The following is a 17,990-nucleotide window of genomic DNA, read 5'->3' as shown; positions in this document are numbered from 1 at the left end:
TTTTTTTAAACAAACTTTTCAGCGAACACTCTTTCTAAAAAGAAACTTCTGAAATGAATAAAAATGGTCATTATTTGGAAAAATATGAATTAAAAAGAAAGAAATTTGATACAATTAAACTTTTTTAATAAATAAAAACAAATCATTGAAAATGATGAACTTTAATAACTTGGAATTCTTCAAAAGTGAACACACAAAAAAAAAATCTCTTCAAACTCAAAATGCTCAATTACCAAAAGAAAATATCATGTCACGTTATTTAAGTTCCTTTCTTTTTTTCTTAACCTTTTTCTAGGGGGTGAGACATCCAACCAGATGTCTGACATTTACCCCTATTTTAGTGAGTCCAACCAAGAGATCTTTTCAGGATTCTAGCCGTCCCTTTCAGTGCACCAGAATACTTCTGTAGGTGTATCAAAAAGTGGTCATTAAAAATGATGATCAGAACTTTAATAATTCAACTTACTATTTTTCGAAGCTTATAACTACTTGAAATATGTAATTCAAACCCTAATTTCTTTTCAATTAAAGGAACAAAGACCAAACTTAAAAAAAATAACAGGTTTAATAGCAAATTATGCAATATTTGTTTTTTAAAGCGGTTTTCTTTTAAAAAAAATATAAAGAAAATCAACATATTTTGACTTGCTTATAAATATATGTATATATATAAATGCCAAAAAATCACTTACTTAAAAAAATACTATTAAATGGGTAGTTCCATTCTTCATTGTTAAGAATTTATCCATATTTACATTTTAAAGTCCATGTATTTTTTAAATAAAAGGATTTTTTAAAGTGAGGGTCGTAGAAAATCGCATTTTCGTAACGTGTTTTGCGGCAAGCTTAAAGAGCTGCTGCTGCTGCTAATTTGAAATTTATCAAATATGGATTCGTCCAAGTGACATAAATAATGTCTCTTTTTTTATTGCGTGTGTTTACCAAAATTAATATTTTCGTCCTCCGTAGTTAAAAAGAAACGCACATTCACTTATAAGTTTTTCCCCTAAAACAAAAAAATCCACTTCATCGATTTTTAAAAAAATTCTTTTAATGAAATACACGAGGTTTTGATTGATATATTTTGATACTTCTTTATCGACTGAATTTTTTTTTTTAATATTTAAAAAAAGAAAACATTGAATGAAATAGAAAAATTTGCCGTCAGCGTCTGGTATTTACTTGACGATATAAGCATAACATGAGCTTTCATTTAAAAAAAAAAGTCAACGTGGTTTTTTTTAAAATAAGATTTTACACTTTGGACTTTACAGGTAAATTTTCAAAAAACTATTCTTCTTTTTTGGTTTAAATTAGAATATTTTCTTTATTGATCTTTTATCTTCAATTTGTGATATATAAAACTTTAATCATTAAAATTTTAATAGACATTTCAAAATAGGGGGTGAATTTGAAAAAGAAAACGTTTGCCTAAAATATTATATTTGGTTTATTGGAAAGAGCATAAAATGTCACATTGACCCTGAAAATATCGTACAGATTGAACCAATAGAAAAATTTTGATAGATTTTTAAAGTTTAAAAATTGAAAAATATTTAGCTTGTAAAATTCAATTGATCTTATTACGTAAAAAAAATGGCTGCATGAAGGCGTGTAGGATTTTATAAACATTTTGTAAACACTGTTTTTTTTAAATAAAAATAATATTTCTATTATTTTTTAAACAACTTTAATAGTTTAGTTTGGAAGTATATTCCATACAGAAAATAAACAACCTACTTTAAAAAGAGAAATTACGAGTTTTTTATATTTTATTCGCAGTTTTCTGTTAGGGGTGTCAAAAATTCCTCCAAATTTCTGATACATCTAATACTTCTGTATGTGTTGTTTTTTTTTTTAATAATTTTGAACACAAATCCGAGTCCATGTTTTTCCTTTATCGTTGTCGTTATTTCAGATTTTTTCAAGTAATATTCTTTATTGTACATTCCATCTTGTCTTAGATGAAATGGAAAAAAGTCTTTGACGGTTGAAATCTCACGGGATCACCAAATAAAGCAGAACCCCCGCAAGGAGTAAACTTTTCAAAGAAAATCCAAACATGTTTAAGACACCAATTCCTGCTTTGGATTCCTGTAAATATAATAATAATAATAATAATAATAATAATAATAATAATAATGATAATAATGATAATGATAATGATAATAATAATAATAATAATAATAACAATAATAACAATAATAATAATAATAATAACAATAATAATAATAATAATAATAATAATAATAATAAAAATAATAACAATAATAATAATAATAACAATAATAATAATAACAATAATAATAATAATAATAATAATAACAACAATAATAATAACAATAATAATAATAATAATAATAACAATAATAATAACAATAATAATAATAATAATAATAATGGTACTCATGCACTTATTGATCCGTGCTAAAATAATAACGTTATTATTTAAAAAGCCATTCTTAACATGGGGAGGTGAGGGTGTTTTTGTACTTATTCTGTACTTTAACCTTACAATTGAATAAAAAAACATATCATAAAACTTTAATTAAACTTGGAAATACGATTTAAAAAATAGCGCAGATCAGTAAGTGCATTAGCACCATAACCATCATCATCATCATCATCATCATAATAATAATAATAATAATAATAATAATAATAATAATAAACTATACAAAGTAGTTGTGAATTGTCATGGAGAATGGAAGGGCCAAGAAGGGATAGCATTAACCAGATCTCCACTGGATAAGTGCGCCGATTTTGGGGAGATTCTAGTGAAGAGCAATGGTTGTTGTCATTGATAAATCAATGGTAAGCGGCTGTTGCGATAATGCAATATCATTTGCAAATTTTATTAAGAGTTGGAGAGTACTGGAACTGTCAATGAGAAATCTCTGATGATGATTCGTGTGAGAACTTCTAGTGAGTACAAATAAATGATAATATTAACAATAATAACAGCAATAATAATTAAACTAATTGAAATACAGCAAAAGACAAATAATTGAACAGACCAATACCCTCCCCCTGCGCACTGAAACCCTACCCATACAAACTCCAGATGTAGAAGACACAAAAAACATAGAGACTTAGATCTATGAAATAACGAAACAACGACAATGGAACAGCTGAAGTAGGACTCAGCAGTTTTCAAAAACATCATACAACTTATGAACAAAGAAAAAACAAAGCTCTCATCCTTAAGAGTGGAAGAAATTAAAAGCAGAAACACAGAAGGTAAACAAGCTCCTCCCATACATCCCAACAGACACTATTACAGACTTAAACAATTTAATTTATGCAGGTGTCAAGCCAATAAATATGAAGTTTAAAGCAAAAATAAAAAAATAAAAAGACAGGAAAAGGAAATGGACTGATAAAACCTGGATTGAAAACGAGGCTGGAAATTCAGACCAACAAACGTAATCAACAATTTCTCCACTATCAAACAACCTTGAAGTTGACTGCACAGAAATGAAAAAGGCAAATCTGCCTTGGATCCCACTTTAAACCCAGAAGGCTACCCCTCCCAAATTTAGGTGAAGAAACCAATTCGTTGTGCTATCATGCCAACAGGTTTGTTTTTTTTTTTTTTGCTTCTTTACTGTGTTGACGCCCCCCCCCCCACGTTCAACAGGATCATCTCCAACTAATAGCATCAAATGGCCCCAGTTAATCAAATTAACTTATTAAAATAAACTTAAGCGCATTTCTATACAACAAAGTATGCATGAGTAGCCGTTTTCACTCCAGATATGGGCAGAATGCTAACAGCATCCACCGAGGAAATCTGACTTCAACAATTTAATTTCCGCAGGCTTGAAATATGAAGTTTAAAGCAAAAAAACAAAAGTCAGGGAAACAAAATGGACCAACAAAACCTGGATTGAAAGTGAGGCTGGAAATCCAGATCAACAATCAAATCCTTAGATAAAAGAAAAATCCAGGTTGTCCTTGATGGTCATACACGGTCAATCTCTGGACATTTATTATTCCTAATATTCATAAATGACCTCGCTGACAAAATATTTTCTGAGATGAGGATATTTGCTAATAGCACCATGCTCTACAGACACAACATAACAACAGACACAAGGGTAACACTAATGGACACATATTTAAGGAAATTGCTAAAACTCTGCCAACAGGTTTGTTTTTTGTTGTTTTTTTTACCGAGTTGAACCCCTCCGCACGTTCAACAGGATCACCTTCAACTAATAACATCAAGTTAATCAAATTAACTTATTAAATTAAACTTAACCACGTTTCTATATATAAAAAAAAGTATGCACGGGTAGCAGTTTTCACTCCACATATGGGCTGAATGCTACCAGCATCCAGTCAGGCCACCCACTGAGTAAGTCTGTATGGTTTTCAGCACTGATGACATGCCTGGAGATTGGCACCAGTAGGTGTAATGTAATCGATAATCAAATCCTTAGATAAAAGAAAACTCCAGGTTATCCTTGATGGTCATGCACTAAAACAACAAGATATAAATGCGGGTGTGCCACAGGGGGTCAATCCTTGGACCTTTATTGTTCCTGATATTCATAAATGACCATCCTGACAAAATTTTCTCTGAGATGGTGATATTTGCTAATGGCACCATGCTCTATAACAGACACGAGGGTAAAACTAATGAACACATATCTAAGGAAACTGCTAAAACTTCCAGTCTGTAGTGGAATGTGGCTGTAAATGGTTAGTAACATTCAATGCTACCAAGACTAAGCTCATTTCCTTTAATATTAAAAGGAACCTTCTAAACCACTGATTGCTATGGTTAATGATACACAACCTGAAAGTACTTCCTTCAAGCCCCTTCTTCATAGACAACATGAATTGGAACAAATACATTGAGGTAATTGCCAAGGCTGCTGCAAGGAAAGTGAGTTCTCTCTACTGTGCTAAATCTGCCACTAGTCTCTTGCTCATAGGCAGGGTTCAAAAAAGTGTCGTCAACCTAATAGCTTCCACACTATCAACTAAACTCCAACCTCTGTCCCATCACCAAAACGTGACATCCTTCTGCCTGTTTTACAAGTATTTCGATGGTAAGTGCTCTGAAGTGAAAACTCTGAGAAAACGCAACGTATAACAATAAGGAAAAAGGTTGAAATATTAAGGAAATTCTTTGAATGCAGAGATTACTATACAAGCTACAGGCACAAGCCGTACATACAAAACTTCTAAGGATGTAAAACACAAAGGAAGATCACATGAAATCATGAAAACTGAAAGTGTATAATTGGAAGTTATTCTCCATCCCATTGGCGCCAACGTTTTTTTGTATGTGTCACCATAAACTGGTGCCACACCAAATAAATGAGGAAGGTCAAGGAGGATGGAAAGACCAAGTAGAGACAGGACTAGTCAGACCTCCACTTGATGAATGCAAAAGAGACTAGGCAATAATAATAATAATAATAATAATAATAATAATAATAATAATCTTCTAAATATTAATTTAATTGTTCGTACGTCCAATGTCATAAAAAAATCATCATCGCAAACAATAGTTGAGGAAAAATGAAGTATCTCACTTTATAGTCGCTCTTTATCAGTTAAAAATCATTAAAACCATTTCCTCTCAAAAAATTTTTTTTTAAATACAAGTGGCTGTCTGTTTACGATTTCAAATTGGTTATTTTATTTTATAATTACAAAAGATAATGTTGAGAGGAGACTAAATTTTTAAAAAATGTGTAAATTAATTGACATCTCTTCCTTTATAACTTATGTTAAAAAAAATGTGTTGTGTGTTGAATTTTCATTGTAAAAAAATCTAAATTTTTTAATCAATTCTTTTTAGCTTTAAAAAGTTTAAAAAAGAATTTGCTAAAAGAATTGTTTTAAATTTGTCATTATTTGTTTTATTTTTTTTATTCATTTTATTTATGTTTTAAAAATTTTCAACTACCGGAATAATAATAATAATAGTAAAACCTCCACTGGATGAATGCAAAGAGGACTAGGCAATAATAATAATAATAATAATAATAATAATAATAATAATAATAATAAATTATGAAGAATTTTACATGAATCAATGACCAAACTTACCTCAGTTGTGGTGATTGGTTGTTCAGTTGTCTCAGGCTGAAAAAGAGTATCATAAACTTTAATATAAAAAACCGACAAATGTAGACTATGTACAAAAAGACGAACAAGTAAACCACAGAATAAACGAATATACCAAGCTAGTCCTAAAAGAATGAAAAGTAGACATGACTGGGTTAGAAAAGTAATCCACCAATAACTGTGCATACGATTGTTCTTTGAACAAATAGAAAAAATGACACAAGATCGAAATGGAATCAGAGATATTTTGTTCTTCTAAAAATAACTCATCTCTTTGCACCAGACTGTTGTCTGTGATGAAAAGGTAGGTGGCTTTCTTTATTCCTATACAGAGAAGCAAACCAGTAGAAATCTGGATAGATGGACACAAATGTTGTTGTTCTATTGTATGTGTGTGTGAAACGGCACTAATCCTATTTGGATTTAACCGGCTTCCTCCAAAGAAGGAAGTTCCATGAGAGTATGAAATTCACAAGCAGTCCTCAGTCGCATGCATATCCCCATTATTGGTAATCTTCAATGAGAATGCTGAAGCATTTTTTGTTGGCCAAATATTAAAGATTCCAATGGGAAAGAATGTGATTACAAATAAAAATGTATTCAGAGAGAGAGAGAGAGAGAGAGAGAGAGAGAGAGAGAGAGAGAGAGAGAGATCTGCGGCACGTGTCACCATTTCTTCACAAGCCAACCATTTAACCACGCACCCCTCCAGCGTCTTTCAGTAAACATGAAAACAAGAATAACCATTTGTCACAGAAAACCTTATTGTCAAAGTGATATAAAAAACAGTATATATTTTTATAGATCAACTGTGTTGTGATTTTTACTTCGCTGTCAACTACAACAATTACATAACATTTATATTTGTAAGCACAGGATCGACATCTAATACTTTACTATGAGATTTCTAATAAACAGTCTAATTATTAGATATTGGCAGGCAACGCCGGGAAGAAAAGCGTTCAATGGGTTTACACACACAAATGGATTCAAATGTTCAGAATTCTGTATTTCCACCATTGTCTAATGGAATGCATAATTTGACCAAGAAATATTTGAGCAGATATCGGCCAACCGATTGAGACAATAAACAAAGGAAATGTTAGAGATACCAACAGAAAGAATGTGATTATAAATAAAATCTTCAGAGAAAAATGTCAGTCAGAGAGAGAGAGAGAGAGAGAGAGAGAGTGAGAGAGAGAAAGAGAGAGAGAGAGAGAGGACTGCGACACGTGTAACCATTTCTTCACCACCAGATAACCGTCTAACCTCCACACACCCCGCGCCTTTCAGTAAACGTCAAAAGAAGAATAAGTATTTGTCATAAAAACCTGATTGTCAGAGTGAAATTTAAAAAAAAGAAAAACAGTAATATATTTTTGTAGATCAACTGTGCTGTGATTTTTACTTCGCTGTCAGTGTGTGTATATATATAGTGCCAGCGACGAAAGTACATGTAACCATTATATAGACTGGAAAAATGCATTTTTAATAACCAGTCACAACGATTATGTTACATTTTGACTCAGATAAATGCATAAAGTGTGGACTCAGAAATGCCAAACTTTACATGTGTATAATTTAAGCGTTTTTTATGAAACCCTGCACTGTTTTTTGTATGTACTGTAAATTATTTTCTTGTGTGTGAATAAGAAATGAGTGAAGAAAGTTTTTAATTTAAATGAAAAAAATATTTTTTCTCAATTAAACAACCGTTCATGCAGAAAAACGTCAAATATATTGTTCGAACATGTTTTCCCTTACATATACGCACGCACACACGCACACACACACACACGCATATACACATCCTCATACACACACTCACATTCATGCGCATACACACACACATACGCTAACGTGCACACACACGCACCCGAGCTGTGACGTCACTTCCTTTAAAGTGAAAGCCAGACATGTGCACCCAGAACATTAACTCCAGTATAAAAGTCAACAAAACCTGTCAACTTCCTCTTTTTCGTCCGGACCAGCTTTCGCGTGCTCTAACGTCACTCTATCTCCCCTTTGCTTTTGGTCCATCGACACAGACATGTGCGCGACGCTCTACTGAGCTTAACCCTTTCTTTTTATATCCTGGTCCGCAACAATATAAAAGGCTATATGTCTGTCTGTCTGTCTGTCTGTCTCCATATTTTCAAACTCTATCTCCTCCGAAACAAAAAGTCTCAGAGCAGAGCTAGCCGCCTCAAATAATTGGATTTTTTACGGACAGCTCTTTTATGGGCCTTTAGCCGGTTAAAATAGTTTTTAAGGGGTCAAAATAGTTTTTAAGGGGTCAAAAATGGGTCAAAATTGAAAAAATCGTTCAACATTTTGTACATTCACCTTAGCTTATTTTTAATTTTTAATTTTTAATCTGTTCGTATGTGTGTCATGTTGGTACAGTGCTAACGTCACCAGCTTTGAATGCTACTGTTTCGGTTTCGATTCTAGCTGATGGCACCCAATTACTTTTTCTTTACTTTTAAAATCACGAAATCTGGACAAATCAAAATATCATATGTAAGCATATTTTACACCTGGGCTAAGCCTCCCTCCTCCTCCTCCTCCGTCCCTCCCCCCAGTCATTAATAAATTACATCAAAAATAATATGAAACAATTATTTGATATGTAGTCAAGTATTAATCCTTCATGGACTGGGTGTTCAAAATTTACTTAGAAGAATTAGGAGGGGGGGCGCATGGACAACATTCTTTGGAGTTGGATGAATACATAATGTATGAGCTCAGAATAAAAAATTTTGCAAAAGTATTTAATTTTTGAAATGTTACAATATAGCAAACATGTCAGGGATTTTAATTCTAAAATGGAATCCTTTTATTAGCATGACACTTTAGAATTTAAATTGATTTTGAAGTCTTTAAATAGACAAATAGAAGGTAGCTTAAAATGTTAAAGGACAAAAGCCAAGGGGTTACATGAACAACATTCTTTGAGTCAGATAAATACATAATGTATGAGCTCAGAATCGCCAAACCTTACATGCGTATTCTTCAGACGTTTTGTGATTAAACCCTATACTGTTTTTGCATATAATTTTGTTCTTGTGTGTGTAAGAAATGAAAAATATTGAAAAAAGCTTTTATTTTTTAAAAGATTACATTTCTTCAATTAAATGTGTAAACACAAGCAACTAGACATTAAAAAGTCATTAATTAATGTTAAATGTCATTAATTTGACAAATAATAATATGGCACAATTATTTGACATGTAGATTATGCAAAACGATCTAATCTGGGAAAACAGTTTTTAGAATTGCGCCAAAACAAAACGGAAATGAAGTAGAGACATAGAAGCCCAATAAGGTTTCTAAAGATCTCAGAGATTTTTTTTTTTATTTGGTTGTAATTTCATTGAAATTATTCCAAGTCATAACAACATTATATAAACAGTGATTATGGGTATTTTTCTCAGTAAATAACAAAAGATATTTAATATCACATGATTCACTGGAGTGTTTAGGGATCCCACCAGTCTACGAAGGGTTAAAGGCTTATAATATCAAAGACACATGATATAGCATTAGGTTAACAATAACGTATTCATTTTTTTTTGCAGACTGTTATCCTCATCTTCATAGTTGTTGTTGCTTCACTACGTTTTGGCCAACTCATCCTCCGGTCTTCTTCAGATGGTTAACTGCGACGGGATAGGAATGCTGAGTCTTGTAACTGTATCTACAGTAATTACTGCCTTCCATAGTTGTTGTCTCAACATGTTTTGGCCAACAGTCTTTGGGTAGGATTGAAACCACGATCTTCAGACAATGCTTACCTGGAGCTGTAGAAACTCAATGTCAATTGGCCTTGAAGGGTGATCAAGGTTGGATTTTATGGTCTTATAAATCCAAGTTTTTTTTTTCTTATTGGTTCTGTACTGAATACAATTATATATTATTTTATTTTTATATTTTCAATCCTTTGTGTTGAGGCTTCACCACGTTTCAAAAACAACAAAAACAACAATTATGAAGATGAGGACAACAGTCCACAAAAAAATTTATACACAAATTACAAAGCCTCATCTCAAAGGATTCGAAAAAAAAGTTAAAAATGTGGTTCTGAAATTATTAGTAAATTTTTGGCAGGTTATCCTCTATGCCAGAGGTTCTCGACCCTGGGGGTAAAAAAAAATTATAGTCGAGGGTAAAAAATTGAAGTACCTGATAATTTAAAAATAATTTCTTTTCAGATTGTGCCATGTCTAAGAAACGTACATACCTGGATTCAAATGTCTAATATGACTTCGTTGTTGTGGATGTTGTGGAGAAGCTGTACTTAAAAATTTCTTTTACTCACCTACACCCGAAGCAAGGCATATTATCAGTTGGATGTAAGGGGCTACTAATTAGAACCATGTCTAAGAAAGATTAAAATGTTATTATACATTACATTTGAACTTCTGCATATCAGTACAGTCAGGAAAGCAGATAGCAGGAAGGAAATTCCAAAGTTTAGCTGTTCTAGGGAAGAAACTATTTGAGTAGAAAGTGTCACAAGAAAATAGGGCATAATGCAGAAGTGGCCATTCCCCCCCCCCTCACTCTTTAAGTTTTATTTTGAAAATCTATCAGTCATTCACCCCCACCCCCACCCTATTGCTATCGAGACATTCGGCAATGAAATATCTATGCATTACCCATAAAAGAAAGCGAGTTAGACACCCCATCCCCATCCCCTCACCAAGTCATTAGTCAAAACACGCGCCAAGGCCACGACGAGAAACCATCCAGAAACCCCATCAACACCCAAAATCGAAGCAGCATGCGGGGGGGGGGGGAGAAGAAAACTTTTTTACTGGGAGTTACATGCGAGGAGGAAGGAAACAAGAGGGCAGTCTAAAAAAAAAAAAAAATGAACTGTATCACATCACCAAACGAATGTCGATAATAAAAATGCGATTTATGTCAGTCAACATGATCCGCCCGGCAACTTGGAAGTTCACTCAACTTTAGTCCCATCCTATGACGCTAAAAAGGGAACATGCTAAAGTGCGAATACACCTTGGCTCAGAGATATTGGAATGGGAACACCAGCAATGTGCTTTATACAGTGAAATAGCGACCCTTTCAACTAAGTTTTTTTTCTGGAGCTGAAAAGGGAATTCATCAAAATTACGTTGGCTCGGATATGTGGGAATGAGACGTCCTAACGTCGGTGATTGAGAAATAAGCGAGAAGGAAAAATAAGGGAAGACAAGTGCGGTGAAATGGGACTGCCTCATACTATAACATCAGAACATTGACTTTTATCGGATACCTAACCATCAGTTGAATGCACATTCTCTCAGCTAAGTATTTTTCAATATCGCCCCCCCCCATACTTCACAAATGTCGACTTGTTGGACTGATTTGTTTTTTCTTATTTTGAATATTTTCTACTGCCTCATATGACTCAACTATTATTCCACATGAAAAAAAAAAGAAAAAGAGGGGAAGGAAAAAAGAGAGGCTATGTTCATCTGAACAAATTTCTTTACCGTTGCCCCCCCCCTCCTTTTTTTTTTTTTTTATCTGTTGGACACTGTCTGCATGTTTTCTTTTACTATTATTTCCTTTTAATGTTTTGTCTTGGTTGTTGAATTTCTACGCATAATAAATGACATGCGTATAATATATATATATATATAACTGTGTTGTTCCATTATTCATCACCTGGTATCTCGTCAACCGTGAATCTCATACAAATATTCCATAACAGAATTACTGTACAGAATCTGAGTCAGGTGCTACTTGGTTGTGATAATTCTACGGCCGGCACATACACATTTTTTTTTTATTTTACGATGCGTCTCGGGGATAAATTCCCTTTTGGGATTTTTCAACCGGGATGTATCATCGCAAAAGCTTTCTGGCATTTAGGGACCTCAACAGTGAAGCGATGTGTGATTTTGTTGCTAACCGAGTTTCTTCGCGATATGTATGTCGAGGGGGCACAAGTACAATGAGTTCATGAGAGCACATTCCCTTAAAATACTCGTAAAACAAGCAAAGTGGGACCTATTAGATTGGAGACCCTTTTTTGGACCCTATGCAAGAGGGAGAGACTAGTGGTAGGTGCACCAGTCCAGATGTGGCAACAATATTCCATGCATGGGCGAATGGTGGCCTTGTAGAGGTACGGGATACTCTCAGGTATGAGTAGTTTTCTAAGGTCACTGAAACCTAAAAACCTAAACAACGGTTCTTTTTGACCTTCTTATTTTTCTGTCACTTTATGATGTTTATGAATTTTTGTATGGGAGTAGGGGTCAAATAGGGAAATACATAAAGCCGAGGGGGGGAGGGTCAATGATGGAGGAAAAGTTGAGAATGTCTGCTCTATACATTTGTGATCTGGTCGTTTGTGAACCCGAGGGAGTGTTTCTTGATGTGTCCGCATTGTGGAGACGTTTCTGGAACGATTGTTTTGTTGTGACACCAGCTCCCCAGGTATTGGACACGATCAAATGATAGGCACATAGATGATAGAAATATCAAAGATGAACCACTAGGGTTAACTCAACGTGTGGGTCTTTACGGGCAGCATTCTATCGTTGTTGATGGTAGGGACTGCTTGCTGAAATTGAGTGCTTGTACAAAACAGTGAACAAAGATACTTTTTTTTAATAAAAATGTAAAATCATTTATTTTATATTTAAGGAGCATTTTTAATTCGGTGATTGTAGACTCACGTCCGTTACGGATGGCCCAAACTGCTATGAACATGTCGCGAATGGAATTCAAGCCTCGGCTGTCTTTCAATACAATTCAATTCTCTTCACTTTCAATGAAGAAAGAGAAAAAAAGGAATGAAAGAGAGAAAGAGAGAGATGAGTGGGAACAAAGTTCATTAAGATGAGAGGACACAAAGTTCATATTAACGATTATTTCACATTACCTTCAATTTGGTAGAATCGACGACATGAAGACGCAGTTATAAAATATGATGTGTTCTTTTATTACATTCGGCCGGTTGCAATGATGATGGTTCCAGGAATTCAAAGCCGACTACATGATTAAAACTTTCTAACCCTTCGCTTCCAAAGGGGGACCCTGCTTCTCTAACAATGTCAGCTCTGTCTCTCGTCTGTCCAACTCTATCTAATCTCCTAAAACTAGCAAACTATATTGAGAATTCATTTTCTGCTATGACGTCATGTATGGCTTCAAACACGTGCCACACACGTGTGGGAAACTCACGTGGCTTAAACATACATTTCCAAAATACACGTCTGCCAATAAAGAATTCTTCTAACCTATTTTTCGACTTAACATATTTTTAATATGTTTTTAATTTGCTATTGTTCGTTCTTCTAACTGACCTTATTTTAATTCAGTTTTCATAAAAAAGAATTGAACAATCATAATTCCTTTTACTCAAACATATCTAAACTATTTTATTTTAAATTGAACAATGCGAATTCTACATTCCATTTCTGACCCTATTTCTGAACCTATTCCCAAACCTTGCTTACAAGGTTCGAATCTCAGTCTATCTAATCTCATTTTTATTTATCTAATGTTTTTCTTACTTACAAGAAAAGGGGACCTTTTCTTGTAAAAGCATGTCACGTTGGGATTTGGGAAGCATAATGTTTGCTCATATTACATTTAAATTTCTACATGTTGTGTCATTTTGTGGGGGAATGAGATGAGGTGTATATATTCTTGTGCATCTACATTCTATATGATTGTGACATGGCCGGATCCGTCTGTCTCCTGTGCATGCACATGTGTGTAACAGTCGTGTGTGTGTGTGTGTGGGTCACATATAAAATGATCTCAAGACACATACCATTTCTCATTCTTGGTCATTGTCCCCTCGTGACGATTCATGCCTGCTCCTCCCCAAAACACAACTTGATTTTATTGTTTGGAGAAGTTTGTATTTGGATTCCATCGTTGACAGGGCCTCTGCATCGCTGAATCAATTTAAATCTTTTTTCTTCTCTTTTTTCGTTTTCTCATCTTGAATCAAGATTTTAGTCTTATTCAAGAACTCTCCACGATTCGCAGTTAACTCTAGACTGTAGACTGTTCAAGTTTAGACTGTGTAAAAAACGCATGTGCGTCCTTATTCTTATATTTGGGGATAGGGTGTGTGTGTGTGTGTGTGTGATCTCTGACCAGATGTACCTGCAAGCCAAAGCGTCCACAACATGTCAGAGTGGGGTTTAATAAGTCTTAACTTTTTGAACCCCATCGCACTCAATGCTATCCCGCACTAATCACGCTATTTATATCATCGACTCCATAACACCTGGTACAGTCATGAAAAACAGGGAGCAGGGAGGAAATTCCAATTGTAAACTGTCCAAGGAATGAAGTTATCAGGGTAGAAAGTTTTCCAGTGTCTGGAGGATCTCTACAGTGAGGGGGTGGGATTTTGCTGTTAGTCAGGTCTGTCGAGGATACTTACAATGAAGGAATACAAGTGCAGAAAGATCGTCTGGAACATTCTGTGGAAGTGCTTGTAAAAGCAAGCACAGGGATACAACAATGCAACAATAAGACAAGGTAAGCAGATTAGAAACTGTTTTTTAAGTCGACCATCAAAAACAAAAAGCATAGTGATTAAAATTCCAAATCAACACGTTGGCTTAGGGTCGGTAGTTCAATGTGATTATCAACCATTATGACAAGATCATCATATCGTACGAATCAGAAGATTCTGTTGCTGGCATTGAAGGTTGTCAACATTCTAAGTGAAAGTGATTTTTGTAGGACGAACTGGATTCGAACTTGGGATATTGAGATCGTCCGTCTTTGCCATTAACCACTACACCACCATCATCTCCAAGTTAGACTAGTTATAGAATATTATTATAAAAACAACGGCATAAAAAGTCCTCTTTTAAGTGTATAGACATAATCTCAGAGTTATGCCATCGATTTTCCAAACCAGTTGATTGTTAGATAATTTTATTCTGGGGTGTGTGTGTGTGTGTGTGTGTGTGTGTGTGTGTGTGTGTGTGTGTGTGTGTGCGTGCGTGCGTGCGTGCGTGCGTGCGTGCGTGTTTGTTTGTTTTGGTTTAAAATCAGTAAATATTCAGCAGTTTGTCTTTAATACCAGCAATGGAAAATTAAGTTAAAAAAAAAAAATGGAAAAAACGTTTTTTGTATCAGAAGATTCCGATACACAAAAAAGTTCAATTTTCTTTCGTATCCTGAATCTGATTCCGATTAAAGGTCTCCCCACTAATAAGTAAGTATGATCATTACAGAACAAATACCACGCAGAAGAAAAGTAAATAAATGTGTAAGTTAGACTAATCATTATCATCATATAGTATGCATCCAAAGATTCTATTGTTGGCATTGGTTTCCCTGATATTTTTCTATTCAGAATTCTTTCTAGAAAAACATCGCCGATTACGGGAGAGACCAACATCATAAGTGGAAGTGGTTTTTGTGGAACGAACTGGATTCAAACTTGGGATATCAAGATCACCAGTTCATGCCATTAACCACTAGACCAGTTAGACTAATTATAAAATTCTACTATAAAAACAACAGCAGCATAAAAAGTATTCCTTCAAGCGCACAGAACATAATCTCAGAGTTATCCCATCGATTTTCCAAACACTTCATTTGAAAACCTTGAGATCAAATAAAAACGACAATGCTACGATTTTTTCGACTATTTTCATGTAGACAGATTGGTATTTTTATTGTTGTTTATTTTTTTATAACTAAAATTGTTTCTTTGTGTTGTCTCGTTTTAACCTCATCTAAATAATTTTAAACTTCTTATAGGTTGAATGTACTTTCATTTAAAAACAGAAACATATCGCGTGTCCGTTGCAAAAATTTAATCTCATCTCAAACGTTAGATTGCATACACTATATCAATATCATGATAGTATTAGATGTCTACTGTCTACTTATATAAGGTTGTATGTGAAAGTGATTTTTGTGGAATGAACAGAATTCGAACTTGGAACACCCACATTGTCAGTCTGTGTCATTAACCATTAGACCACCGTCACCTTCTATGAGTGACGTTTCAGATAAAAAAGGATAAATTGTTGTTTTCTGGGTTGTAATCTATCCATCTAACAGTTATCATTAACTGGTTTTTAACCTTGAAGTAATTTTCTTTAGCTATTTACATCAAGTGGTTTCATGCATTGTCTGGATCAATTTCCATAAAAATCCAAGCCATTCCATTCCCTCTTTAGCTGAATGCATTCATTTTATGACAAAAGACACAATATTACACAATATGCTTTATTTACTCACAATTTTTATACACCGTCCAAGAGGGAGGGTCGAGTGGTTAAGATTTTAAATCAGCACATTTTTTGTATCTCATCCGTTTGGGGTCGAAGATTCAATGTGATATCAACCATTATGACAAGATGATCAGGATTTCTGAGTGGGTTATGGGTATCTGTTACACAAGCTTTAAGCAGTTGTTAAGAATAGATCGAATAGTGAAGCTTACTGGTCCTCCCTTTTTAGTACTACATGAATTCAATCAAGAAGGTTTACTTTAACTTAACAATACTTACCTTTATTAGGGTTTGAAAATTCAGAAGTTATTTAAACGACTGTTGTAAAAGAAAGTTCGTTAATATCTATAGGATTGAAATTTGTTTTTACTCACAATTCTGAATCGTAAAATGCTGATATCCTCGGAATTGTGTTTGTGTGTTATTAACTGCAAGAAAAGAACAGGCATCAATTTTAAGTTTGCAGTTTTTGTTAAGAAAAAAAATGTTATGTATTCCAAAAAAAAAAAAAAACTCACAATTCTTAGAGTATTAAAGTAATATCAGTTTACAAGAACAAAAATACAAGTTGCATTTAATAGAAAATAAAAGTTATCTCCCTTTAATTATATTGACATTATTCTACCACAGGGGTTTACTTGAAAGTATACTATATAGTGTAATGTGAGCATGACCCAACCTTCGATGGGCTTTTAAAGAAGTAGTCACTGAACAGAGAGACAGTCAAAGTGTTTTCAACTAGAACAAGGTTTTCCTACCTTGTCCTAATCAAACGTCAAGAGACAACATGAGACACAGCTACTGAACCAAAAAGAATCTTTATGATCGGATCTTCTTCCACAAAAAAAAACGATTTGTGAAGAAGCAGAATTAAAGAGGGAATTTTAGTCATAAACCGCCTCCTCATAACAGCTAAATGAATCATTATTTAGCAGTTTCGTTCATCTGTGTATATATAAATAAATATGTAATAAAGTCACCTTGTTGGATTTCAGAGTTTAAAAAATTTAACACGTTGATATTTTAATCTGTCTAACCATTTTATGTTTGTTCTGTTCAGTATGTTTTTTACGAGACAAAAATGCCTTCAAATTCAGTTCAATTCAATAATATATATATATATATATATATATATATATATATATATATATATATATATATATATATATATATTATACATATATATATTATACATATATATAATGTATAAATAATATATATATATCTATATATATATAATATATATATAATATATATAATATTTATATATACAATATATATATATAATACATATATAAAATATATAATATATATATATAATATACATATGTATATATATAATATATATAATATATATATATATATAAAATATCTATCATATATATATATAAAATATATATCATATATATATAAAATATATATCATATATAATATATATATATAAAATATATATATAATATATATAATATATACATATGTATATATACAATATATATTATAATATATATATATATATAAATATAATATATATAATATACATATATAAAATATATATATAATATATATATAAATTATATAATATATATATATATATACATAATATGTATATATACACATAATATGCATATATACAATATATATAATATATATAATATATATAATATG

General features: G+C 32.9%; 1 protein-coding gene across 1 annotated transcript in view; it reads right to left on the bottom strand.

Moving 5' to 3' along the window:
- Positions 1-1,673: 1,673 nt before the first annotated feature.
- LOC145263082 (DBH-like monooxygenase protein 1) overlaps positions 1,674-17,990 on the bottom strand; it is a 101,357-nt gene continuing 85,040 nt past the window's right edge. The window contains exons 12-14 of the mRNA XM_080119957.1: positions 16,700-16,753; positions 6,070-6,105; positions 1,674-2,094 (exon numbers count right to left, since the gene is read on the bottom strand). Of these exons, the coding sequence (XP_079976083.1) occupies positions 1,999-2,094; positions 6,070-6,105; positions 16,700-16,753 (186 nt within the window). The 3' untranslated portion in view covers positions 1,674-1,998. The remainder of the gene's footprint in view (positions 2,095-6,069; positions 6,106-16,699; positions 16,754-17,990) is intronic.

This window comes from Euprymna scolopes, chromosome 38 (genome assembly GCF_053919585.1).
Source record: "Euprymna scolopes isolate OS-2025 chromosome 38, ASM5391958v1, whole genome shotgun sequence".
Lineage (NCBI taxonomy): Eukaryota > Metazoa > Mollusca > Cephalopoda > Sepiida > Sepiolidae > Euprymna > Euprymna scolopes.
The sequence above is the reverse complement of the archived record's forward strand: the minus strand, read 5'-3'. Positions and strand labels throughout refer to the sequence as shown.